Consider the following 27,805-nt stretch of genomic DNA (forward strand, 5'->3'; position numbering starts at 1 on the left):
ACAGAAAGAAGAAAATGACCCCTCAGCAACGGATGCTGTCTGTCTGTTTTTTACTGGTCTCAGGTACCATGCATTTATTTATATATTTTGAATATTAATTAATTATTTTAAGCAGAATAAGTAACAAATCAAAGCAGTGTAAATATTTGTTATATATTGATTTCATGCATTACTATGGTTTTCCTTCTTATCTTAGAAAAACATTAGAGAAAAAATGTTGATGTATACTGTCCTGTCTACAGTATGATGCACTGTATTTTCATATTTACAAGGAGTTTTCCTTGTAATTGAATGTTGTTGTTAAAGTGTTATTACATTGTCTTTTTTCCTTACCTCTCAGTTTTTGGGACCGGTGGATCAGTGACAACAAAAGAAACTCAGAAATGTGAGTATAAGTCAGTGTCGTCGCTTGATAACTTAATTTTAGAGAGTCAATCCTTTTTACAGTAATTACACAGTCTTCATTACTTTACTTGGTCCCTTGTCCATCTCTGAACGATAAATTTGTAAGCAACTTAACATTGCCATGATCAGTTACTTGCAGGACGTATGGCAGTGGAGTCGTCCAGCCCTTCAAAGGCCTGGGTTACTACGTGAGGTCCAATTGCCCGTTCACTCTCACCCGCTTCACCCACAATCGTGTGGAATACGACATAACCATACGGCGAGGAGACAGCGGGCTGCTGGTTCAAGTCGAGATCACAATGAACAAAGTCCGGACTGTTCTGCAGAATGGAAGCATCCTGGTGGAGAAGAAAAGGTTTGTCCTCAAATATGGATCCACTAAGTTAGTGCTTCATTTGAAGAAAACTGCTTGACTTTGAAACCTAATACCATTTGCACGAGACACAATCTGATCCTTGTTTCTTAACATCTGATCTTAAATTACTCATTTTTTGGCTCCAGAACACCAGTTAGCGTAAGCATGTGAGGCACCAGCAAAGTGTTTTGTCCAAAGACACTTTAGTTCATTAACTCAAATGTCACTCATACTCAACCACCTAACCAAGCCGATCATGCTCGCAGGTATTTCAGCACTTCTACCATCAGTGCTAGTTCATTATTAGCGCTGGCCCTGGGACACTGTGCATTATTAAGTGTTTGTCTTTGTGGTTGAGTTTAATGAAAAAACACACGATATTCTATTCGCTAGATACTCTCACTCTCTGCAAAGGCTGTTTTGTATTATTATTTCCTGTTTTTCACTTATTTTCCAAAACTGAAGAAGTGAGACCTCCGATCATTTCTGAGCAGGTGTTCCTTGTGTATTTTCTTACAGTGTCTCCCTTCCATACGATCACACCTACCAGCATATTTTTCAGTACGGCATCTACACTAGACTGAGGAGCTCATTGCTTCCACTTTCTGTCACCTGGCATAGTGTACCTGGAGGAATAGACAGTTTGTGGGTAAGAGGATACATAATGTATGAAAGCCTAAACAAAGTCAAATGTACAGAATCTATAAATCCCTAAGAAGAATTCCTGAAGCTTCTATGTGATTTGCTGTTCAGGTGGAGCTGCAGCAAGAGCTGAGCACTGACATGACTGGACTGTGTGGAAAACACAACGTAACAAGTATGTCACCTACAGCACAAATAAACTAACAACTAATAGCTGTAGTATAAGTCTAATAACATAAGCAACAGCACAATATTGTACACAAGTGAAGAAAAGGCTGGTTTTAAAGCTTTACATACTACTGAATCTTCCCTTTTAAGAGTTTTTAATGATTTGTCTTTAGCAACTGACTCAGGTGACTGTGGTTTATTATCGTGCTTTTAGATTTAACGGCTGGTTTTGATACAGTGGATCATAAATGTTAATTTCCCGTTTGGAGCAGTGTTATGAGTGCTGTACTGCAGTGGTTCAGATCCTATTTGGCAAAGCGAACTTTCTCTTTGAAACTTGGGGAGTTTGTGTCCTCTGCTGCTTCTCTTCAATGTGGGATACCACAGGGGTCAGTTTTAGGCCTCCTTCTTTTCTCCCTATATCTCCTACCCCTTGGCTCTATTTTCAGGAAACATGGGATTTCTTTCCACTGTTATGCCGATGACTCGCAGATTTATTTCCCTCCTAAAAAGATAAATGGTTTCTCCGTAGACCCTTTGCTTAAATGTCTTGATGAAATAAGGGCCTGGATGGCTTTGAACTTTTTGCATTTTATTGAGCATAAAACAGTAGTGATGGTTTTTTTGTGGCACTTCTGAGACCACTAAACGGATCTTGGTTCCCTGGCACAGTATGTTAAACCAATCATCACTAATCCGGGAGTTAAAATGAAGGCAGATCTTAAACTTGAAAGCCAGGTCAGAGCTGTGTAAGATCTATCTAGCTTTTGTCCTTTGAGGCAATTAGTCAAAACAAAGCCCATCTTAATAAAGCTACGCTTCTTAAAACATATTTATTTGCTGAAGCCTTTGGCACTCTTTTAAGAGGTTGACTCAATTTATTTTAACATGTTTGATTTCATTTATTTATTTATTTATTTATTTATTTATTTATTTGTTTGTTTGTTTGTGTGTTTGTTTATGCTATTTGTATATCTCTGATACTGTCAGGAATCTGGGTGTCTTGTTTGACAGCTCCTTTAAACTTGATAAACAGGTGTCTGCTGTTGTCAGATCTAGTTTTTATCAGCTTCGTCTCATCTCCAGGGCCAGACACTATATCCCGTATAATGACTTAGAAAAGCTCATTCATGCTTTTGTAACGTCAAGACTAGATTACTGTAACTCACTCTATTCTGGTCTCCATGTTACCCTTCTACATAGATTACAGACAGTTCAGAATGCTGCGGCACGTATTCTAACTAAAACCAAGAAGTTTGACCATATTACTCCGGTTCTTGCTGAGCTGCATTGGCTGCCTATCAAATACCGTATTCAATTTAAAATTTTGCTGCTTACGTTTAAAATTATCAATAATACTGCACCAACCTATCTTAAGGAACTTTTAAACCCTTATGTCCCTGCCAGGGCTTTAAGGTCATCCTCGCAGTTATTGTTAGTTCAGCCCAGATCTCGGTTGAAATCTAGAGGCAATCGATCGTTTGCCTTTGCTGCACCTGAGTTATGGAACAGCCTCCCGATTGGCATTCGGGAGTCTGATTCTATTTTTTCTTTTAAAGCACGCCTTAAAACTTATCTTTTTGAACTTGCCTTCTCTACCCGTTAAATGCTGACTGTTAACTGCGACCTATTGCATTAACTTTTTACTATTCCTTCATTCTTGGTGTTCTCTATCATGCGGCACTGGGTCTGCTATAATCTATGTGCTGCAGTCCATTTTATTAGTGGCTTTCTACTGTGAACATTGTCTGCTGTTCTTATTATATTTGATATTAATGCTCTTAACTGTATTATTTTATTGTTTTTTGTAAAGCACTTTGGTATGCCTAAGGCTTTTAATGTGCTCTATAAATAAAGGTTGTTGTTGTTGTTGTTGTATATGTACAGATCTTTGTGAACCCTGGTTTTATGTTAAAGTGCTTTATAAATAAAGCTGGTATGGTAATGTTGGTGGTAGCAGAAATAATTGAAATAGCGGTTAATATAGGCCTTAATTCAATAGTAATTATAATTAATATATAGTATCGGTTATGCTAGATGTAAATAAGAGGAAAATTAGGACAGTTTTACATACATTATACAACCTCGTCTCTGGTTTCCTGGTATGGACTTTTAAGCATAGTCCAGACATATTCAGTCGGATTGAGGTTGAGTCTTTGGGAAGGCCATTTCAAAAGAAGAAAAAGAAGAAAACTTCTAAAAGTGAAATACTTTCTCATTCTTGCTTTAAGTAGTTTTCAGTTGCTCAACTTTGGGCCTTTGTTGCCATATGCACTTGTTTGTTCAGTGTTCTGGGCTCTAGTCTGGCCAGCACTCTGGCTGTTTCAGTCTGCAGCAATGTTGTAATTGGTACAGAAAGTAATTTGGTATTAATTTACTGACATGCACAAGACCCTACCTAACTGCTGTCATCCGTTTCTTCCAGCACAGTATGTTGCTCTAAAAATTCTATGTATCATACTTTCATGAAAAAAGATAAATACAATCTCTAGGAATATAAAACATTTGTTTTTGCATATTTTGTTCAAAGTTGAATGCACATTTTATTTGTGAAAACAGGCAACAAGCAGCAGCTGATAACAGAGAGCAAGCTTACCCAGGAAACGTGTCAAACGCGAGATCCTGTCTTTGTCACTAACCAAGTAAGCTGATGTTACAATAGTTTTTTTTCAATCATTTTCATAGTTTAAATCCACTTTTCTTTATTCGTTTGTTTTTGTTTTCATGTTTTCAGGAATCGATCAGTTATATAATCATATTGTATAAATGTTGCCGTACAAAAGATGTTAGTCTAAAATGTTAATGTTCCTCCAATGATATTTGCAGGTATGCAGAGAGTTCTTTTCTTACACTATGGAGTGTCTGCAAGTTAAAACACCATTTTATATCCAACTCTGTGAAGAGAACATTTACAGCTTTGAAAACAGCAAATACGTTCGCTGTGCTTTCTTCAAAGAGATTGCCCTGCACTGTGGAAACAAAAGCTATGTGTGGCAGAAATGGAGAGCTATAACCAAATGTGGTAGGTGATCATTTATCATCATTCTTAAAGTCTTAAAGAGGGTTAAAAGCTTCATAATAGTAGTCGCAAAGTTGTTTGTTTATGGATTTTTAAGCTTTTACGGATAAAGGATGAATTCTAACTGACATTTCATTTAGTTTCATGATGGATTTACCTTTCTGTTTTTATGAATGCAGCTGAGCCGACGTGTCCTGGAGACCTGGTTTATAAAGTAGAGGGTAATGCATTTATTCCCAGCTGCTCCAACCCTAACCCCAGCTTTTCCAGCCAGGCTATCACCAGCACTTGTGTCTGTCCAAAGGGTGAATACTATGAACTGTATTTTGTTTTTTGCCTTGGTAAGTCACATGAAACTAATCAGAACTCATCATCAAAAATTTACTGAATTATATTGTAGGTAAGGTGCTTGATGATCACGCAGAAGACTTCCGCTGCGTGAGTGTGCCTAGCTGCCCCTGTGTCTTCTCTGGTAGGACTTACTTAACTGGAGACAGACGTAACACTAAGTGTCAGGCATGGTAAGTGGCCAAAAAATAAAATAAAATGATACTGGAATTTTAATACATAAAAACCCTTAACTTTAGAATCATAAAAGTGTTTAGAAGTTTTTAAAACACATTTTAAACTTTTGTCCTTAGTATATGTGATGGTGGAGGATGGAATTGCTCAGAGAATTCCTGCCTAGGCAGATGTGACATTGAAGGGCAATTTGTAACAACATTCGATGGCAAAAAATATGTTGTTCCTGGTAAATGCACATATGTGGCCTCACAGGTAAACACACAGCCTACAGCACAAATATGTGACATTAGGACGACTGTGCATGATTGTGATGCTATGTTGTTTTCATGACCACATGCAGGGCTTAAACTGGACAATAAATGTTGGATTTTCTGGGAAGCATGCATCTATACAAACAGTCGTTCTCCAGATTTTCCAGGTATATATCCCACACACTATACAAACTATCAAATCAATTAATAGTGAGGAAAAATGAGCCTGATTATGCACATCATTTGGAATTTGCAGGAAATGTACACATTCACACGCAGCATGGTTAAATTTGAAGACCAAGAAATTACTGAACTTCATCAGTCTGGTAGGTAAAAGAATGCTAGTTAGTCTGCTAGCCTCATAATATATACTGAATGGTTTCGATACATAAACACCAAATCTCTTACTAATTTCTCTCACTTTTTAGATCATGCCCTGGTTTTCTGGCAGTCCTCTATGTATGTTGAAGTCCATACATCCTTTGGTATGAAGATCCAAGTCCAGGTGTCTCCTGAAATCCAACTTTACATTACACCACCAGGAAAACACACAGGCACGATTTCAGGTTAGTACATTAGTCTACAAATACACACTAAACCTGGAATTACTTTTATCATGATTTATTTTATGAACTGTCAAATTATTGGTAAAACAGAAAAATGTTCTAGTTCAAACTTTAAACTTTATGTGATTTTTGTAGCTTAACAAGCATTTTATTCTGTCTTGAAACAACCAAGCCTTCTGCTCAGTTCTTCCAATTTGTGTAAAGATTTCACAGCAGAAATTTTGACATACAGAATACTTTTTAATTCTCAGTCACAAAAGTAAAGAAAATGCTATTTTCACTTAAATTCTCAAGCCGTACCACAAAAACCCAAATATAACAGAATTCTAGAAATGGCACTTAAATTACAAGTTGTTAAATATGTGCAGTTTTCACAGCAAACATTATAAATGTTCAAATTTTCTACCATAAAAATGTATTTATGCAAACTGGAGGCTGCCGAGCAGGAAATGTTCTAAAAATCTGAGACAAAATAATAAGTCTGTCTTTCAGGTCTCTGTGGCAACAACAACAAGGACACCACAGATGACTTCACCAGCAGCAGCGGGATCATCGAGAACTCACCTGAACCTTTTGCGCTGTCCTGGAGCGTGGGCCATTGTACACCGAACATACCGCCAACCTGCATTAATACCGACAACGGTATCAATCAGTCATATAAAGTAGACTGTCCTATAAATTCACAGATGAGAAGATGCTTTTATATTTTGTCTTTAACACACAGAAAACTGTTTTATACTAAATTGTTTTGCAAAATCATTACTTATTTTAGCATTTGATGTATTTCTGCAGAAATATTTGCTGATGAAAAGTGTTCGGTCTTGAACAACCCAGCTGGGATATTTGCAAAGTGCCATGGCTACATCCCAACTGATCAGTTCCATACGGTAAGATTGTTTTACTACTCAACCAAATCTGAAGAAACTGCTGAAGCTAACTCGTGCTGACATATTGATTTATAACTTTATAACAAGTTGAAAACTTAAACCTGCATTATGCATATAAAATTAAACCAGTTTAAGGCGAACATGTTGATCATACAGATGCATACATTTTTGTTTGACTCATTACCCCGGTGCATATATTTCTACTCCACTCTTCGACTATATTTTTACAGGCTTGCATCCTAAGAACTTGTAACTGTGGTACCAATTTGGTCCAGTGCTTGTGTGTTGCTCTGGGCAACTATGCCAAAGCATGTGCCAGTCTTGGAGTTGAACTTGGTGACTGGAGGAAGGCTACCAACTGCTGTAAGCATTTAAAAATGCAAATATGTTTTCCTTTTACTGCACACGACTTATAGTCTTATGTAGGCAGTTTCTGCCTTGTTTTTGCAGGATGCATTGTATAAGCAGATTATTAAATGTGAATCAAAATATTTTTGTCACAGCACTGACATGTGAAAAGAACCAAGAGTTCTCCTACAATGTGCGAGCTTGCAACCATACATGCCGCTCCCTGTCTGCTCCTGATCCTCGCTGTGGGCAGGAAGATGCTCCCGTGGAGGGCTGTGGCTGCCCAGAAGGAACCCACCTGAACCAAGGACAAATCTGTACACCAAAGACTGAATGTGTATGCCATCATCACGGCGGTATAACGCCACCAGGGCCTGTTGTTATCGATGGACGACAGTGGTGAGTTGATCATAAAGATTTTTTTAAGGAATTTCAAATTGATCAAATACATTTTGTATTAGCATGAAAGTGATGGTGTATGATAAATACAATGGTTCCAGTTTTATTAATCTTATGTTGTGTTTTCAAAAGCAACTGTAAGAATGGAGAACTGCAGTGCTCCAAGGACTGTGGTAAATATATTATATTTTTGTACTAGACATACATTGCTATATGAGCAAGAGTCACGGCAGTAAACATATTATTATATCAAACTTTCAGAAATATATTTAATACATGAATTTGTTCGCATCAGGCTGCAGGAATGGAAAGGTGTGCGTGCACTGCTCAGAATACCCAGTTAACACAGCTCAGAAAACTTGCGACAGTCTCAGCAAACCACTGGTATGTATATTTATAATTATTACCATTTGTATGTAAATGTGGCTTCATCTTTAGTTTTTTTTTTTTTTAAAGGGTGACTAGTTATTAGAATAAACACGTTTGCTCCTCACAAAGGTGTAATTTTCAGGTTGGTGTGATTTTCAGGTTGCCAGTGTGACTTGTGAGAGTGGCTGTTATTGTCCTCATGATCAATATGAAGATCACCATGGAAACTGTGTATCAAGGGACAACTGCACCTGTGTCTACAGTGGTAAAGTCTTCAGGGCAGGAGAGACTGTTAAAACCAACTGTAAAAAATGGTAACGCTACTTTACCGGTTCAGTCGCAAAGTTTTGTTTTTCTGTAAACTCAGTGTTATGACTTTATCTTGCAGTGTCTGTGGTCAGGGTCAGTGGGACTGCACAGATGAGCCGTGTCCCGGGACATGTCAAGTCTATGGAAATGGACATTATCAGACCTTTGACGCTAAATGGTATCGCTTTGGTGGTCACTGCCAGTATACACTTGTAGAGGTGAGAGCCAGAAAAATCACAAAACATGAATGTGTTCACATGCATGATATAAAATTTATATATAATGTAGATATGTAAATTCTATTTTTAAAGTTGCAGATTCATGATGTAGGAGATATAAGTCATACACTTTCACAAAGTCCAGGTCTCTCTCTCTCTCTCTCTCTCTCTATCTATTACAAAAACTGTAGCTGTTGACTTTCAGTCATGGTGGTAACCATTTGTTCATAACTACAACAAAATGCATGATTTTTGATATATAATAAGGAAGTTTTAACCATGCTTTTCGATTTCAGGATTACTGCAGAAGTCAAAACGGCACCTTTTCTCTCCGAGTGGAGAGTGTGCCCTGCTGTGATGAGGCACTCACCTGTTCACGCTCCATCATACTGGACTTACAGGTAAGTGGCTCTATCCCTAAATATTCCTTGACCTTTATTTGGTGGTCATGTTATACTAGTTTTTATTAGTGTATTTTTTGTCTTACTTGGAAATGATCAACCTCAGTCAAAGGATGGTTATTTACTCAAGTCGTTCATGAATCATGGAACATAACTTGCTGCAGAATTAATGGTGTGCATTATGAGGTAGCTGCCCATATACCAGTAAAATAATCCCTTATCTTGTTCTTCTATCTTGCTCTTCCAGAGCAAAGTCACCCTTATCCTGAATGACATGAGAGTGACCAAGCAAATCCAAAAAGGCTGGACTTTGCAGCAAGATCCACTTTACACAATACACACAGTGGGACTCTATATCATAATCTCAGTACCCAGCAAAGGTCTAACTCTAATATGGGACAAACACACCCGGATCACCGTAGAACTTCATCCAGACTGGAGGGTGAGTAATAAAAATGCTAAGAAGGATTTTAAACGTGACCATTCTTGTGTAGTAGAATACTGTTATCCTCACTATAAAGCTTGAAAAGGAGAGAAGTAGAATTCAAAAATGCAGAACTGAATTAATAACATATCCACTGTGTACTTTTTATACTCATTTTCTTTTTCAAACCGTCTCACCTGCAGAACAGAGTGTGTGGCCTCTGTGGGAATTTTGACTCCAATGAGCTGAATGACTTGCAGATCAGTGGCTCAGCAGGTAAACCAGTCAGTTTTTTCTCCTTTTTTGTTAGGGGTGGTGTCTTTGCAGTGACACCAACACTTTACCTGTGACACTCAAACTAAAAACAAAACTCTGTTCTTAGTGGTTTCTAGTCCAATGGCCTTTGGCAACAGCTGGAAGGCAGCAACTCCCCCTTGTACTGATGTGACCACTGAGATATTTCCATGTGAACGCAATTCCTACTGCTCGGCCTGGGCCCAGAGGCGCTGTATGATCCTTAAAGGAGGCACCTTCAAAGACTGTCACTTGAAAGTATGTTCTTCACATTGCACACAAGTTGCTTGTGCTTGCTTAAAAATAACTACTTTTTAAGCAGAGTCGCAAAGGGAGGATTGGGACTTTTATTTTGTATACGGTGAAAATTTGATACCAGTGTTGCTGTCAAAATGTATTAGATTACAGTTTCTCTTTTAAATTTAATAAGCATTGCAGCTAATTTGATTAACCTATTGAAGTAATAACATTTCTTGCTTTTACTTTCCTAACAAATGTTTTTAAACTTAAAACCCTCCTCCACAGCTTTTTGATAACAATTGTAATGCAAACATTATAATAATTTTTGAGTTCCTAGACTTAAAAGGCATTTCTAGGTGCAGCAAGGAAAACCACTTTGGTGCACATGGATATCCAGAAGCACTGCTTAGGGCAATGAAAACTAGTAGATGAAAGGGAGCACAAATTAAAAAAACAATGCTCAACATCAACAAACTGTGAACAAAAAGGAGCTTGTCGAGACCTTTAAGGCATCAACATCCAGCCTTTGATGGTGTTGCATTGAAATTTGTTCCAAAACATGCCCCTTAAAAAGGCATGTTATTATGCACATAAACTTTTCACGAGAATTTATAATATACTTTGTGGATAAAGGTTCTGAGCCACCCACACATTACAACAACCATGGAAAGCCACATGATGAAAGTTTTTGTGCTGATTTTAATGCCGGTAAAAGTTAAACATTACATCTGCATTTTTGTTGTGATTGAAGTACAACTTGCAGTCAGGTACTTCCCAACTCTGATGTTTACTGATCCTCAGGTGGATCCAGAGCCCTACTACCATGCCTGTGTGCAGGAATCCTGCTCTTGTGAGTTTGAAGGGAAATTCCTGGGTTTCTGCACAGCTGTGGCAGCTTATGCAGAGGCCTGCAGTGACCAGGACGTCTGCATAGATTGGAGGACACCTGATATGTGCCGTAAGTTTTAAGCTTTTTCCCCACATAAGGTGTGCATGTCGTCAGCCAATCATCAGTCCAGCTTATATAAATTCTTTTCTGTGCTTCAGTTCTTGCCAACACACACCCTGCATTGCTTAATGTTAAATTCAGTTTTATTTTATTGTATTTTAGTTATTGTCAATATACTTGTTACACTGTTGAAATGATGGGCCAACTCATCTCCCGTGCAACATATTTATTTTTACAGAAAACTGTAAAAACAGAGAAATAAGGCAATCAGTTATCTTTGGCGCGCAGGCCGTACGCTGCCTCTTCATCACTGACACTACTTCTTCTACTGTAGCCGACATTACTTTATACAAGTAACTTATACAGTTTCACATTCACATGCACCACCTTTGTAAACTGGTTAAATTACACAAACACATTTTACTATGCACATGAACAACATAGTGAACTCATTACAGTTTTATCTTGTTTTTGCTACTGTTTTAATCTATTTATCGACCTGTCTTCTTAACTGTATTTAATAAACTAGATCTCTTTCAAATAAATGTTTTTCTTAACATATTTCTATAGCATTCACTCTTCATGAACTAAACATAAAGCAATTCACACTTTCTCTTATTGTGCAAAATATATATCTTGTGGCTTTAACCCAACAATACACCTGCACCGAGCTCACAGAGTTTCGGTACAGTCTAACACTTGAATCGGCACAGGCTAATAACTGGACCAACTTGGAAATTAGCTCTTTAGCTTAACATTCGCCACACACAAGACATTTATCATTAATCGCCACTGCTGTCTGTCACTTTTATAACATCTGTTTATATTATCAACCACCCAGCTTACCTGTAAAAACAGAGAAATAAGGCAATCAGTTATCTTTGGCGCGCAGGCCGTACGCTGCCTCTTCATCACTGACACTACTTCTTCTACTGTAGCGTCAGCTACCGATGCGTACAGGACCGAGCGCCCTCTGCTGGCGGAACTTATACAACAGTAAAACTTACATTGCAGTGGCCTTACTAAAAGAAAATGTCTCTGAGCATCAAATAAAATGGGGGGCTACTATTTTCATGTCTCTGTCTTTAACATAGTGCCACACTCTCCCCCACAAAATTAAATGTCACCTGACATTTCTGTGTGCATCATCTATTCAACCATAGTTTTAACACACTCCCACAGCCCATGGTCTCCAGAAGCCATTACAGTCAATAACCTGAGCCATAGTCACTGTACAGTTCCTCTGAACCAAAGTTGGCTGACCTAAAGTGTCATAGCTCAGTACCGTTGGTTGCTGTCTTTGTCTTTGAGGCCGCTGCCTCACAGAGTCAGTCTCACCACCAGTTGCAGCTAGAATGTCAGTCATAGCATCACCACTCAATGGCCTGTCATTGTCAGAGTCAGGGCCTTGGATCTGCCCAGGCCCAGTCTCTTCAGTTTGTAGTGGCAAATCCTCTTCGCTCTGTAGTGGCAAATCCTCTTCGCTCTGTAGTGGCAAATCCTCTTCTTGACAGTGGAGACTCAGATGAGGCTGGAAGGACTCTGCCAAAGGGTTAAGCGGAGTCTGCCTCTGTCGTCTCCCTGGAACCGGCCTGAGGTACCACTGGAAGGTGCCACTGTCGTCATCATCCGATGTGTCGCCATTCCCTGGCTGCTGCTGTCTACGCGGAGGTCTGAACTTCTTCCTTGTCACAGTCGGAGAGTCTTTTTGGGGCTGAACAGTCTGTGTTGATGGCTTCTCACTTGGTAGGAAGTCACAGGGCAGTAGGAGATTTCTGTGCACCACTTTATCTCTGCCTTGGCCATTTTCAGGGCTGATGACATACACTGGACTATCATCTGCTTTCCTCTCCTTCACTTTGTAGACTTGGTTTTCCCAAAAGGACTGGATCTTCGCGGGACCACCACGAGGAGTGAGATTTCGGAGGAGCACTCTATCCCCAGGCTGAAGATCTCTCCCTTTAACTTTCTTGTCGTAGTACGCTTTGCCTCGAGCAGCTTCCTTGGTAGCAGTTTGAGAAGCCACTGTGTACGCCTCCTGCATTCTCTTTTTCCAGCAGCTAACATAGTCATCATAGTCCACATGAGCTTCATCCCTTTTTAGGTTGAAGAGCAAGTCGATGGGCAGGCGTGGGGAACGTCCGAAGATGAGGTAATATGGGGCGTAGCCTGTTGCCTCATTCTTCGTACAGTTGTACGCGTGGACGACTTTAGCTAGCGACTCTTTCCAATCATCCTTCTCCTTGTCCTCCAGGGTCCGCAACATGGACAGCAGGGTGCGGTTGAATCTCTCCACCTGTCCATTACCCTGTGGGTGGTAGGGTGTCGTGTGGGAGCCCTGGATACCAGAGAGTTCTTTCAGTCTTGCCATGAGTTTGTTTTCAAACTCCTTGCCCATGTCGTGGTGTAGTCTGGTCGGGAAGCCAAACTTGAGTGCAAAGTCATTGAAGAGCTTGTCAGCGACTGTTTTAGCTGCTTTGTTCTTCGTTGCATAGGCTTGGGCAAACCTCGTGAAGTGATCCATGATAACAAGTATATACTCGTAGCCCTGCTTACACTTTTCCAGGTGAAGGAAGTCTATGGACACCAGCTGGAATGGGTAAGTGGACTGGATCAAGGACAAAGGTGCACGGGTCTGCTTACTCGGTTTCTTCTTCTTAAGACACTCACATTCTTCTGTAACAAAGTGTTCAACCTCTTTCGCCATTTGCGGCCAGTAGAACCTGTCTCGAATCAGGTCGAGCGTTCTTTCCACCCCTAAATGGCCCATGTCTTGGTGGAGTTCTTTAAAAACCAGGGGACGATAGGCTTTAGGGACCAGTAGCTGCTCTCGGCGTGATGTTTGGCGACGCAGGACACCATTCTGGTCGACGTGAAGCTTCAACCACTGCTTGAGTAGTGCAGCTACTGCAGGATGCTCTGACTTCACCTCAGTTCTACTTGGTCTTCTACCCAGCGACTTATACCAGAGCACTCTTGCCAGAACTTCATCTGCTTCCTGGGCTCTGCGTATCTGGTCTGGTGTAAAAGACTGGGTAGTGTCAGAATCTTTGATTAATTTCAGAGCACTCACCTGGATAACTCCAACGCCTTGGCAAGGGTCTCTCTCCTCCACCGTTACAGACTCCATTGATGCGCTTATGGCTTCCTGTCCAACTTCAGCTGTACAGCTCTTCATGTAGCTGTCAATGTCCAGCGGCATTCGCGACAGCCCATCAGCATCTGCGTTGGTCTTGCCTGGACGGTAGCGGATGGTGAAGTTGTAGCTGGCCAGCTCCGCGACCCATCTGTGACCTGTGGCGTTAAGCTTCGCAGTAGTGAGCACATATGTTAGTGGGTTATTATCAGTGTACACCACGAACGATGGGGCATGGTACAGATAATCCCGGAAACGTTCACAAATCGCCCACTTCATAGCCAAAAACTCTAATTTGCCAGAGTGCAGGTGGTACTTTTTCTCTGCTGGACTCAGGGTGCGGGAGCCATATGCTACGACTCTCATCTTGCCTTGCTGCCGCTGATACAAAACAGCACCTAGCCCAACCTGTGATGCATCACAATGTAACACAAAAGGCTCTGTGAAGTCGGGGTACCCAAGAATGGGGGGTCTTGTAAGTGCATCTACAAGCTGGTTCAATGTCTCCTGGTGGGAGGTTGTCCACTGGACGGGCGCCCGTGATGGTAAGTGGCCTTTACTTTTCTTCACTTCCTTTTTGCACTTGTCGGCTGAGACTGGACCAGAGTTCTCAGAAGATGGAGGGCTGAGCAGGCTGTAGAGTGGATGGGCTACACGGGAGAAGTTGGGGATGAAAGGCCTGTAATAAGAGAGGAAACCAAGCATTTGACGTACCTCTCCGACGGTTGCAGGTGTCTTTTCCTTTAACGCCATTACCGGGGCCAACTCTGCCGGGTCCATTGTGTAGCCTTCACCTGTTACCAGCTTTCCCAGAAACTTCACACTTCGCCTGAACAGTTCACATTTCTTTGGGGTCAGCTTAACACCATGCTCTCTGTAACGCTGGAGGACAAGGCGGATATGTTCCAAGTGTTCATCAAAGCTGCTGCTGTGCACCAGGTTGTCGTCCAGGTATGGGAGGCAGATAGTGTCTCTGAGGCCTGCCATACAGTGCTCCATGCTTCTCTGGAACTCGGCGGGTGCGGAGCTCAGGCCAAAGGGAATGCGTACCCACTGATAGAGCCCCCAGGGTGTGATGAAGGCGGTTAAGGGGCGGCTTTCTTCATCCAAGAAACCCTGGTGGTACGCCTTACCCTGGTCTAACACAGAAAACCAGGAGCTCCCGCCCAGAGCATCCAACATGTCTTGGATCCTTGGGATTGGATGGCGATCTGGGACTGACTTGCGGTTGAGCTCCCTAAAGTCACAACAAAGGCGGAGAGTGCCGTCTTTCTTGCGGACACACACCACAGGTGATGAGTAGGGGGACCGTGATGGTGTGATCCAGCCTTTGTTAAGCAGGTCTTGCAAATACTCTTTCACTTCGTTGTGCAGGGGTTTTGGGATGGACATGTAAGTCTTTTTCACAGGATTTGTGTCATGGAGGCTTATATGCATCCTCAGGGATGGTATGCAGCCGACATCGTCACTGTCATATGCAAACGCCTCACATTCCTCTCGCAACATCTTCCTCGCAGCCGCTCGCTGATTTTCATCCAGATGCTGGAGATCCACTGGTGGGTCCCATGACTTTGGTCTCTGTTGGTTCTCTCGTGTCTGTGTGTTACTCGGGTTGTGTGACTTTAGCTCTGTACCATTTTTGTTCTCTTGTGTCAGCTCATTTACTTTAGTCTGGATGCCAGCTGTGTATACAGTCTTTACTGGTTCAAGGTATCCAACCACTTTACGGCTCTCCAGATAAACGGTGTGGTCTGTGGTGTTAGTCACAGGGATGGGCACATATGGTACTTTCCTGTCTGGGATTTTCACCAGTACATCACTGAATATTATGCCCTCTGGTTGTGGGTCAGCTCCATCAGGTAGAAAGAGCATGTCTTGGCCCCGGGCATGTGAACTAACGTGTGCCCGTACATAAACTGTAGTGACTTGGTTCGCTGACAAAGGCACTCTTCTTACACCAGTCCTTACCACACCTGTCTCTGGGCCTTCACTGCTGTTCTGCACAAGCTTGACAACATTATGTGCAGTGCGTACAGTTATTTCAAATGCTTTACTCACATAGTGTGCTAGCTGTTTTCTTCCTCCTTTGGTCTTTACTTCTTCCTGGTTCACGATAGCTTCAATGACATTGTAGCCAATGATGGGATCACTGGCCACAGCCGGGTCACTGGATACCAATATTGGAACTTGCAGCTCACTGGTTGGGGACAAATCACTGCCTAGTCTGAAGCTGACTTCTATCCAACCAATGTAGGGAATGGGTGTGTCATTTGCAGCAAGCACTGTGAGCGTCTCATTGTCTAACAGTTCTGAAACAGGTCTGACGACTGTGTGAGGGAGGTGGTTTTGCCGCCAGTTTTCATTTACTATGCTGGACTGTGCCCCTGAATCCCACAACACCTTAGCTGGGTGATTGTCCATAAAACAGTTCACAGTACATCTGTTTCCCACCAGGCTTACTAACCGTGACTTCCGTTGAGGGGGTAGATAGTGAACCTCAGTTATCGCTGATGGGACACCAGTTGCAGTTTCTTTGGAGGATGTTGGTGGGCTTGACTGTTCATTATGGGACCGTGGGCTTTGGACTACTGTTGGTCCCGTCTCAGTAGTCCCTCCCCGTTTCCCGATGGCAGTCTCGGTGCTCGGCATCCACGGGAGTAGTGGCCCTCTCGCCCACATTTGAAACAGTGCAGGCAGTTCTCTCCTTTCCCCTCTTCTTTGCACTTTTTACAGCCTTTTTCTCGTTGCTTTGGTGCCATGGGGCGGGGACTGGTTTCCATGACAGCCATAAACATTTGTTTCATCTCTTTACGTAGTTCTTCTATAATCTGCTGCGTGTCTGACTTAGTCTCTTTATTTTTCACTGTTGTCATGGCCACTGTAGCGGGGGATTCTCTGGGTTTGGAGGGGCTCTGAGCAGATGTCAGGGCTGTTTGGCATTCTGTTTGGAGCTCTTGGACCCTGGGAATCTTGGCTGCAGTGGACCTTTTCCGTTTCTCAAATCTTTCATTTTCTAGCTTTGAAGCTTCATTGACTTTCTCAATCAGTTCTTCATCTGTTATGGTTATGTCGTTTAGGGGGGGCAGTAGCTGATACTTGATAGAGTCACTGAGCAGCCCAGTTTCAATGGAGCGGAGGAATTTGCGCTGGATGGTGGCTCTGCTATACAGTTCATCTGTCTCCTCATTTGCCGCTTTCCATAACAACTTCTCTTTAAGTTCAATGGCACGAAATACAAAGTTTAAAGCAGTTTCTTTGGGCTCTTGGGAGATATTGAGGAGCTGATGGTAAAGCTCAGTGGGGCTGTCTACCCTATAGTGTCCCTTTAATATGGTGAGCAGTTTGCTAAGTGTTAACCCACGTTTAATCTCCAACATGTCTCTTAGGGGTGTTCCTGGACTAATGGCCCTAATTACCGCTTCCACAATTTCAGTCTCCGAGTGCCCTTTTTCACTCCCATTCTCAATCTGGCGAATCAAGCTGAGATAGGATAGCTTGTCCTTCTGCCCATGCTCTCCAATCTGCCCACAGATTTTAAACTCCCTCTTCAGTGTTACCTCTTGAAGAGTTCGCGTTGCCTCTGGTCGGGCTCTGGGTGAGTAATGTGCAATATGTACTGGAGTAGCACATGCGGTGTTCTCAAGATCTTCCTTTTGCATAGACTCTATGCCTTGGGGTTCCCTTTCTGACTGACTCTCCCCTTTGCTTAGTCTCTGGATGTATACAGCAATGTCTTTATAAAACTGTTTCACTTGATCCTCTTCCTCACTTTTCTCCACATCATCAAACATGCCCTCTGCCAACCTGATGAGTGTCCTCTTGGTCTTGCTGTGAGACTCTGCGCTGTCCAGGCCGGAACATTTCAGTCGCCTGCAGACATCCACAAGATGCTCTCTCTCCAACTGCCACAAGGCTGCACTCACTTCGTCACGCAGAGGTTGCAGAGATTCCATTTCTTTTGGTTGAAGGTTCGTCTCTTGGGAAAGAAGGTGGTTGGTGATGGTGTTGACTCACTAGCGCCACCTCCTGGCTGGCTCGCCAAAATATGTTACACTGTTGAAATGATGGGCCAACTCATCTCCCGTGCAACATATTTATTTTTCCAGAAAACTGTAAAAACAGAGAAATAAGGCAATCAGTTATCTTTGGCGCGCAGGCCGTACGCTGCCTCTTCATCACTGACACTACTTCTTCTACTGTAGCCGACATTACTTTATACAAGTAACTTATACAGTTTCACATTCACATGCACCACCTTTGTAAACTGGTTAAATTACACAAACACATTTTACTATGCACATGAACAACATAGTGAACTCATTACAGTTTTATCTTGTTTTTGCTACTGTTTTAATCTATTTATCGACCTGTCTTCTTAACTGTATTTAATAAACTAGATCTCTTTCAAATAAATGTTTTTCTTAACATATTTCTATAGCATTCACTCTTCATGAACTAAACATAAAGCAATTCACACTTTCTCTTATTGTGCAAAATATATATCTTGTGGCTTTAACCCAACAATACACCTGCACCGAGCTCACAGAGTTTCGGTACAGTCTAACACTTGAATCGGCACAGGCTAATAACTGGACCAACTTGGAAATTAGCTCTTTAGCTTAACATTCGCCACACACAAGACATTTATCATTAATCGCCACTGCTGTCTGTCACTTTTATAACATCTGTTTATATTATCAACCACCCAGCTTACCTGTAAAAACAGAGAAATAAGGCAATCAGTTATCTTTGGCGCGCAGGCCGTACGCTGCCTCTTCATCACTGACACTACTTCTTCTACTGTAGCGTCAGCTACCGATGCGTACAGGACCGAGCGCCCTCTGCTGGCGGAACTTATACAACAGTAAAACTTACATTGCAGTGGCCTTACTAAAAGAAAATGTCTCTGAGCATCAAATAAAATGGGGGGCTACTATTTTCATGTCTCTGTCTTTAACATAGTGCCACATACTCATGAGCGACAATAGATATGGCACTATCAAAGGATATGTACAACAATCTGCATGATGCGATCAATGTTTTTTGAAGGTTACAAAACACTGAATACAACAAAACATAAACTGTGATAATTTACATCTTAGCCGTCTACTGTGACTACTACAATGAAAAGGGCCAGTGTAGCTGGCATTATGAAGCCTGTGGTAGGATTCTGACCTGTGGCAAAGACTTCACTCAGAAGCTGGAAGGTAACCAATGTTTCTCAGTTATAGTCTAACATGTTAAAGTTCAGCTTGCACAAACAACTGAGTATATTTACTTTTTGGAAAAGGCTGCTACCCCAGATGTCCAAAGGAAAAGCCATACTATGATGAGAATACTGGTGATTGTACCACATTGAGGAACTGCTCTTGTTATTTTAATGACACGACTGTACGACCTGGACAAGTGGTGAAAATAAACTCTTTTGAATGGTAAGTTGACACATTCACAATATATATGGCATGCAAATATCTACATTTTCCATGCAATTGTCATGAAGTTGTGTTGTTAGTTACACTGACGGCTGGTTATTTCTTACTCTCCTATTTTATTCAGCTCCTGTGAAAATGGAACAATTAAATGCCGTAAGTATAAAAAATACATTCATGTGTGTACTATACGTGGCCGATAAAACAATTCATTTTCAATTCTAACTCACAACATATTGGTGCTTGTTCAGGACTCCTGACCAATCAGGGCTATGAGATAGTAAAAGCACAGGGAGCAACATAACTTGGCTAGTTGTAGAAAAACATGTTATCCACATTTTGAAAAGAGAATTTGGATTTTCATCTTCAACTAGATTTGTCACCATTTCCTTGGTAACCATGAGTGACATTACATTACAAACCAGCAGAGAAAATTTGTCTCTATTTCAGACATTGTGCGACTACTATTTAAATCTATCAAATTATCTTCTATGCTGAAATACAAAGTAATACCCAGCATGTTAAAATGTGATGTGTATGGGATCAATTGTGTCTACATGTGAGGAGTTGGGAGTGATAATGGGTAAAAAACGTTAGTGAAGGCAAACATATGTAATGTAATGATAGAGAATACAAGGAAATATTATTGAAATTTATTATTATTTTTAAATAATATGTGCTTTTATGGATCCTTCTTTTAATAATTGCACTTATTATCAATTTTAATTCAACAGCACTTCCGCCCACAACTACCACCACACTAATAACATCTCTCAAAACAACTGCTTCAACTACAAGTGAAACAACTACTACTACTACTACTACTACTACTACACCAGTGATTACCACTACCACAGTCTCAACTACCCCTGAAACATGGTCGACACCCACTGCTACCTCTCTACTAACTTCATCTACTAGAAAAACATGGTCAACAATGCCCTCCACTTCTGCTGTATTAACAACTCCTGTGCCAACAACTACAGCTACTTCAACTACTACTGTAACATGGTCCCCCACCACCTCTGAACCAAACACTACGACTACTTCAAGTACCAGCGAAACATGGTTAATAACGCCCACTACTACATCTGCAGCAACTACTAAAACTACAACTGGAACCACAGGGTCCACCACCACTGCTACAACAATGGCGACTTTTACCAGTGATCCAGTGACCGGTAACAATCGGTCATTTGAATTTTACACCACTAAACCAACAACTACTTTACCTACCACCATTACCTCAATAGCCCCTACAGAAGCTAACACAACTACAGCTACTATCAGCACACTCTCCACATCACTGTCAACTTCTTCAACATCCACAACTCACTCGACACACCCTACAACAGTAACAGAGTCTATAACAGAGACTCCCACTGAATCTGCTAGTACAGTACTTTCAACCTCTTACCTACCTACAAGTACTTCATTCCTTAATGCTTCAACAACACGGGCCACAGAATCAGAGCCGACAAACACAGTTATATCAACATATGTCTCAACACCTCCACCATCGACAAAACATACGCAGCCAACAGTCACTACACTTCAGTCCACCAGCACCTTTGCAACCAATTCTACATCTGCTGTAACCTCAGGTCTGACAGCAATAAGCACAGAAGTTCCCACTGTATTTACTACAACCACCCAACCTACTACCTCCCACTCTGAATCAACAACATCTAAATCTACGTCGCCACTGATAACTAATACTGTGACAACGTCTGGACAAACAGAAATAACAGAAACAGGTGCTACAACAATGGGAAACCATAGCACTTCAGTAGGCACCACAACATTTTCATCTATTAATACAGAATCCACACCCGAAATTAATACAGGACCCCCAATCACAACAACACCACCTCAGAACAACTCCCAAGGTAAATGTTATGTATCTGTTTTGCACTGTTCATTCATCATCATAGCAGTCGTTTATGTGAGTAACCTAAACGATATTATATCTCTGGCAGTATTTCCCACAACATTTGGAACGCTTCGGCCAACAAGCACGTTTGCAACCAATGCAACAACTACTGTAACGTCAGGTATGACTGCTACCAGCACAGAAGCTCCCACAATATTTACTATGTCTACAACCACCTAACTAACTACCAACTAGACATTTTCATTTATGATCATAGTAGTCATTCACGAGAATAACCTAATCAATGTTTCTGTATTTTTGTGTTCCCTGTTTTCTGCCACAGCACCAGTCTGTAGATGTGTAGACCTGAAGAGTAAAAAAAGCTGGATTTGTGGGGAGACATGGTCAGAGGACTGCTTTGATAAGCACTGTGTTGGTGGAAAGATAGAGTTGACCCCAGTGGTTTGCCCAAAGTCTACAGCTCTGCCCTGTCCCAGAGAACGGGCCGTAAAGGTCTCGGATGGATGCTGTGAAACATGGAAATGTGACTGTAAGTGACCATACCACTGACTGACTAACCCAGAATGTCATTATTAGAGTTGTGCAGCTGGCTCAGGTTGGCATTTTGACAGATTCTTATTTTTAGCTGAAATCCAAATTGTGTTTTTATCCATTCCCAGGTCACTGTGAGCTGTTTGGGGATCCCCACTATGTTTCTTTCCAAGGAATACCCTTTGATTTCTTGGATCAGTGCTCCTACGTCTTGGTGGAGGAGCAGTCACCACGTCATAATCTGACCATTGCTGTGGACAACTTTTATTGCGTGCCGGGCCTGCAAGGCTCCTGTGCCAAAGGACTCATTCTGAAATATCAAAACAATGTAGCTGCGCTCAACATCAACACACAATTGTTTGTAGTGCAGGTAGGATTTCATCATGCATCCATATTCAGTAATTATACAGCAGTTTGTAACTGAGAATACTCACTGGAAAGACAGCTAATTTTGATGATAATGTTATTATACTTTAGGCTACACTGAACAATGTGACAGTCCAACCACCATATGAGGAGAATGGTTTCAGATTTGAGACCACGGGGTACATGGTGTCAATTCATCTCCCAGAGATTCGTTCTTATGTCTCCCTCACTCCATCCTATACCCTGGTTGTGAACCTGGCCATGGAGCATTTCGTCAATAACACCCAGGGACAATGCGGTGAGTACTGGATGGAGTGCTAGAAGTGTGTTAGAAGTATAAGCTTATCAGAGCTCACTTATCAATTCTCCCTGCAGGTGTGTGTGGTGGAGCATCGTGTATTCGTAAAGGAGGGCAGATTGAGGATGACAGCTGCTGTGATAAGACGGCCTATGACTGGGTGTATCCAGATCCTCTGAAGCCTGCCTGTAATTCTGCACCAAGGGATGTACCCTGTCTTCCTGGGCCAACCTCAGTACCTCCTCCCCCACCTCCGCCTCCCTGCCCTCCAAACCCATTATGTGAACTTCTACTCCACCCGTAAGGTCCACACATGAATGTAGCCTACTAATCATGGATTTGTTGTGTTAAAACTGCTTCAAGTGTACTTCATGATAAATCTACATGTTATATACTGCTTTATTTTGATTATTAATTGTAATAGTGTGTGGCTCTCTGTCTCTTTGTGTATAATTTCAGCAAATATTCTTAAATTCACTTTGTTTCAATTTCTCCAGTGTCTTTGAAAACTGCAGCAACTACGTGGATCTAAACCTTAAAAAGAAGAACTGTGAGTTTGATTCATGCAGGAACCTAAATGGTTCTTGCTCATCTCTGGAGCAAGCTGCAGGAGAATGTAAAAGCTTCGGTTTCTGTATTGACTGGAGAGGACTGACTAATGGAACCTGTGGTATGCATCGTCTTTTTTTTGTCTTACAATTAACATGGCAAACCAGTAAAGCTAGAAATTAAGTGATTTATGAATAAATTTGCTTTCTTTGCAAGTTCTAATTTAAATTGATGTATTATTAACGTCAGTGTCCTTGATCGTGTTTCAGATGTGCCATGTCCAGAAGGATTGGTTTACAGAGAATGCAGCACAAAGTTGGATGACTTCTGCTATGGAGGGTTAGGAAACTTTACTTTTGGTGTGATGCAGATAAAAAGTTAATCAGCTTGGTCATATAAGACTGATCTCTTTGTGGTCTTCTCCAAGGCACATTAGGAAAGCCTCCTGGGAGGCTAGGTTTAGACTAGTTTTACCACTTGCATCAACTTCTGTGTCAAACTGGAATAACTTTTATGTCAAGGAGCCAAACAGCACTTTTTAAGAGTCCAGAGTGTAAATGCTTGAATGCACTGGGTTCTGAATGTGACCTCACTGTCTTGTTTGACAATCAGTGGAGTTTCGCACCATGAATTTAATCAACGTAAGATTTTCAAGGCTGAGTTTTACTATAATTTTCTGAGGAATCTCATTTAAGGGATACCTTATGAAATTTGGTGTGTCTGGCAGCTTCACGTCTGGTGCATTGAAACAATGTGTTTGTTGGCCATCCCATATCTGAAATTAGATATGTTTCGATTTTTATTGGGGAAGCTGTTTTCTGATTGCACCTTGTAATTTCCACATGTTTTTCCTTCATATACTATTCTGAAGATTTACACCATTTTCATGCTTTTCTCTGGCTTTTTAGCGTGCGCTATCCAGGAGCTTTGCTTGAAAAAAAAAGCACAGGTTGTTTCTGTCCCAGCAACCTGACCAGAGCAGGAAATCACTCAAACATCTGTTTGCCTGTTTGTTCCTGTAAGTTGTATAGCCTAAGATGATAACAATGACACCTAGACAATTTTTGTTTGAAGTCTTTTACAGGAAGATAAATAAAGGATTTTCTTTCTTTTTTCCCTAAAGATTGCAAAGGACCAAGTGGAGAACCTAAACTTGTAAGTAAAAGCTACAAATTTCCACAGGGATGCTGCTGTTATGTGACACATTCTGTAATCAACAGTTTAGCTCAAATAATTTAAGCGTATTAGTATTAGATCTGAGTGTAGATTTACAAATATTTCTGTATGTGTGTTTCAGCCTGGTGAAGTCTGGCAGTCCAACTGCAAACTGTGTAGATGTAACAACCAGACTATGACTGAAGAGTGCTTTCCACCACCTCCTAAGCCAGCTCCCCTCTGTGGCCCCAATGCAGTTTTGATAAACACTTCCTGCTGTGGTGATGCGATTTGTGGTAAGTAAAGGTGTTTCATATTTTCTAGTTCAGTTAATGATTGATTTTTTAAAGTTTTCAGTATCTTTTAGAATTATAGAATTTCTGTATTTTTTTTTTTTTTTTGCGTAATGACATGTGCTTTAGTCAAATGTATTTGCAACAAAGTAAGGTAATGCGCTGTTCCTAAAATTGGTAATCACATTAGCCGTACTTATCAAATAAGTATGTTGGGTAACAATCTTTAATATGTCCCATGATTAAAGGTGCAATTCACTTGTAATTAATCAGATTTTCAATGTATTTAAAATAAATGACAATATATTTAAATAAAGTACAAATACTTAAAAGTAGGTAAAGTGGAACAAGAGGGTAACAAATCAGATTTTTACAGAAAACAAATGATTGTATTATAAGTCAATTTAAGTACTTCATAAGTAATTTAAAGCACTGCATAATTTTTTGGTAATTTTGTAGAAAGACAAACAATATTTTCCAATATTACCTGGTAAGTAAACTTACTTTTCAGGGGTTGGGTATATTATGAACTTAACATTGTCTAACCTCCAGGTATTTTCCTTTCCTGTACACTCAATTTGGAAGTTATATTTGAAGTACACTGCAAATGATAGCAAATCAGCACTGCTCAGTGTTAGTCATTGTTAATCTTCAACACTGACTAGCTTCCTGTTAGAAATATAACACTGTCAAAAGTGTTAATTTAACACTCAAAAGAGTGGACACATATAGACACTTTCTAGTGTCAATTTAACACTGGAGATTTTGCAGTGTATGATTGCAAACCTCCCCACAAAACAAACAATTAATTATTATATTCCATAACTATAAGGTCAAACAGGACTGCAAATTTTGATTTTTTTCATAAATTGCCATTTTATTTAAATTATCTCCAAGCGAGGACAAAATGTCAGCACAATATTCAGCTTTTAATTAGTTGGAATTTGTTGCACAAAATGATGAAAATATGACAGTGAAAGGGAAAAATTGGCATAGACAAACTAACCCTGACTCTAGATACAGTCTAATCTCAACAAGTGTGATCTCTAGTTCTCAGCAATGATTACTCCAAACTAGAAGCCAAAGCTTCATTTTTACCAGTTTACCAGCAAAAAGTTTTAAAAAATAGGCATGGTAGAATGATTCCACCAATACCAGTTTCCATACCTATCGCTATCATCATTCATTAAGAAGTAGTTCTGGAGTAGTTTTCACAAACTTTGTTGTTGGTAATGCTTCAAAAATATCATATATACGAGATAAGAGATTCCTGCTGATATCTTGGCATACATGTTCATACTTCCAAATCTCAACTGGCAATTATGTGATAATGCATCGCAGAAGAGCAAGTAACAAATACACAAATACATGTAGAACAACACCATATCTATTAGCAGATATATTTTAGTTGTGTGAAGCTGCATCTTTGATGTTGTTAGTGACCCAGAATATATTTGAAGAGTCAGTTACTTGTTGTCGTTTTTTTAATTTGTTTGTTTGGGTGATTTGTTTAATAGATGGCTCCATATTGTAATGGTTTATGCATTTGAATGTAAAAGGTTTGTAGTTCACATCCACAAATCCCATTTGGGCATCCAGCATAAACTCAAACGCAGCTACCTGCTGTGGTGACCCCTTGTATCGAGGGAGAAGCCTAAAGTGGCCTCTTCTTAATTAATTAATCATTTAGGAAACATTTTGACATGAAATATTAGGCACACACATTTATTGCAAATCACATTAACAAATGTTAGGTTAAACCTTAATAACACTTGTGTTTCATATCAAAATGTCTGCTGTTAAAAACATAGCAAAGTCAAACACACACACAAAAACGTGTCTTTTTTTTTCAGTTGACAAGACCTGCAGTTATAATGAGAAGATATACAAGGTATGCTGCATTGAATTTTATTGTAATGTCTCTTTGTACTAAATTGATTGAAATTGTTAATCATTGTCAACCATTGTCTGATTCTTCATTTTAAATTAAAAATGTTCTTTGTGCATGTAGGTGGGAGATCAGTGGACAGATCCTGCCCATCCCTGCAGGTCACTGAAGTGCAGTAAAGACGGCATTCAGACTGAGACCAAAGTCTGCTCCAATGAAAGCTGCTCTGAGGTAAAAATGTTCAAGTAAACTGTAAAATCTTAGATTGATTTTCTACAATAATAAGCTCATATCGGTGAAGCTTTACACAGTACTTACATTTATTTGCAGAGCTTTTCAAAGCTAAAGTGTTAGAATTCATGTATATTCAATATTTAAATGTCAAATAATAACAATAGAAGAACACTGTCAGAACAAGCACTGTGAGAAAGAAAGACTTACCCTTAAAAGATGCTTAGAAACTACAATTAAATACTGTGTGAACAAGCGCAAGAATTAAAGTCTACAACTTGTGGGGCTTTTTCTCTAGGAGGACAGAATCTGGGATGACCAACACTGCTGCTTTACATGTAAGTCAGACCCTAAATCTAACATTTCACATAGAAATGAAAGCTATAATTTATTTATTTTAATTTCACACTCTTTACATTGTTCCACCTCTACTTTGTTACTTCAAACTTCAGGTAACCAGGGCTGTGCTGCTAGGATGTCCACCCTCAACATCACCGTAGATAACTGCACCACTGTCATGCAGATGCCTGTGTGTCAGGGGAAATGTGAATCTCAGCCAAGGTGAGATGAGCAATAGTGATGATGCAAATTAATGCATTTGAGGCCCTTGTTATTCACTTCATAATCACTAACCAAAGAAAAGTGCATCTAGATTCGTTGTATGAATTCTGTGCGAACTTTGGATATTTTTCTGAAATTTAGATTTTTTGTTTCTCTCTTCTATCCCACTTTCACCCACTCCCATTCTCCTCTGCAACAGGGTGGAGTTACATGGTGACCTGTTGGAGCAGCGCAACACATGCTGTCTGGACTGGATATCAGAGAGGAGGCCCGTGACTCTGCTTTGCTCTGACCTCAGTACGAGACAATACTACTACAAGCACATCACCAGCTGTGCTTGTAGATCTTCCGGCTCAAGCTGAAAAATAAAACTCAGATGAAAGAAAGAATTATCCATTAGACTGTCACATGAAAACTAAATGTATTAAAATGTTGTTCCTTATATAAAGTAAATGCTGAATCAGTTTTATATCAAATAAAGTGAATGATTTGCTATTATGAAGGCATGTATTCTCTGTTTTCTTGAATGTAAAAACTCCATAATAAACTTCATCACGATTCCTACCCATTTGTCTCAGTGTATTTTTTAAAAATTATACAATACAATTTTATTTATATAGCACATTTAAAAACCAGAGGTATGCCAAAGTGCTTCACAGAATCAAATAAAAGCAATAAAAGATACAAATATATTGACAGGAGGGA

The 27,805-nt window shown here is 40.4% G+C and overlaps 1 protein-coding gene across 1 annotated transcript; it reads left to right on the forward strand.

The window, feature by feature from the left end:
- On the forward strand, positions 1-27,634 carry muc5e (mucin 5e). Its single transcript, XM_085250904.1, has 45 exons — positions 1-63; positions 341-385; positions 535-760; positions 1,280-1,409; positions 1,514-1,577; positions 4,130-4,212; positions 4,397-4,592; positions 4,769-4,894; positions 4,990-5,110; positions 5,231-5,366; positions 5,455-5,532; positions 5,622-5,691; positions 5,794-5,931; positions 6,424-6,573; positions 6,724-6,818; positions 7,049-7,181; positions 7,322-7,565; positions 7,698-7,738; positions 7,861-7,949; positions 8,094-8,248; positions 8,323-8,461; positions 8,758-8,862; positions 9,110-9,304; positions 9,490-9,562; positions 9,669-9,838; positions 10,622-10,778; positions 19,008-19,112; positions 19,196-19,337; positions 19,462-19,490; positions 20,069-21,223; positions 21,314-21,388; positions 21,551-21,757; positions 21,888-22,129; positions 22,237-22,423; positions 22,501-22,723; positions 22,921-23,093; positions 23,242-23,311; positions 23,881-23,990; positions 24,096-24,127; positions 24,270-24,423; positions 26,274-26,311; positions 26,432-26,539; positions 26,838-26,877; positions 26,992-27,100; positions 27,300-27,634. Exons 1-45 carry the CDS (start codon positions 15-17, stop codon positions 27,460-27,462), a joined length of 6,570 nt encoding a protein of 2,189 aa, XP_085107030.1. The 5' UTR covers positions 1-14; the 3' UTR covers positions 27,463-27,634.
- The last annotated feature ends 171 nt before the right edge of the window (positions 27,635-27,805 follow it).

This window comes from Mchenga conophoros, linkage group LG17 (assembly GCF_057382185.1).
Source record: "Mchenga conophoros isolate Kocher_MC1m ecotype Shallow Benthic linkage group LG17, M_conophoros_male_GT1.1, whole genome shotgun sequence".
Lineage (NCBI taxonomy): Eukaryota > Metazoa > Chordata > Actinopteri > Cichliformes > Cichlidae > Mchenga > Mchenga conophoros.

What these genes read in the sequence shown, in the direction of transcription:
- muc5e (XM_085250904.1), top strand. Translation starts at nt 15, where the DNA reads ATGACCCCTCAGCAACGGATGCTGTCTGTCTGTTTTTTACTGGTCTCA. An exon ending in TGAAACATGGAAATGTGACT is followed by an intron (nt 21,758 to 21,887) that starts GTAAGTGACCAT and finishes ATCCATTCCCAG; the next exon opens with GTCACTGTGAGCTGTTTGGG. An exon ending in ACTGACTAATGGAACCTGTG is followed by an intron (nt 23,094 to 23,241) that starts GTATGCATCGTC and finishes ATCGTGTTTCAG; the next exon opens with ATGTGCCATGTCCAGAAGGA.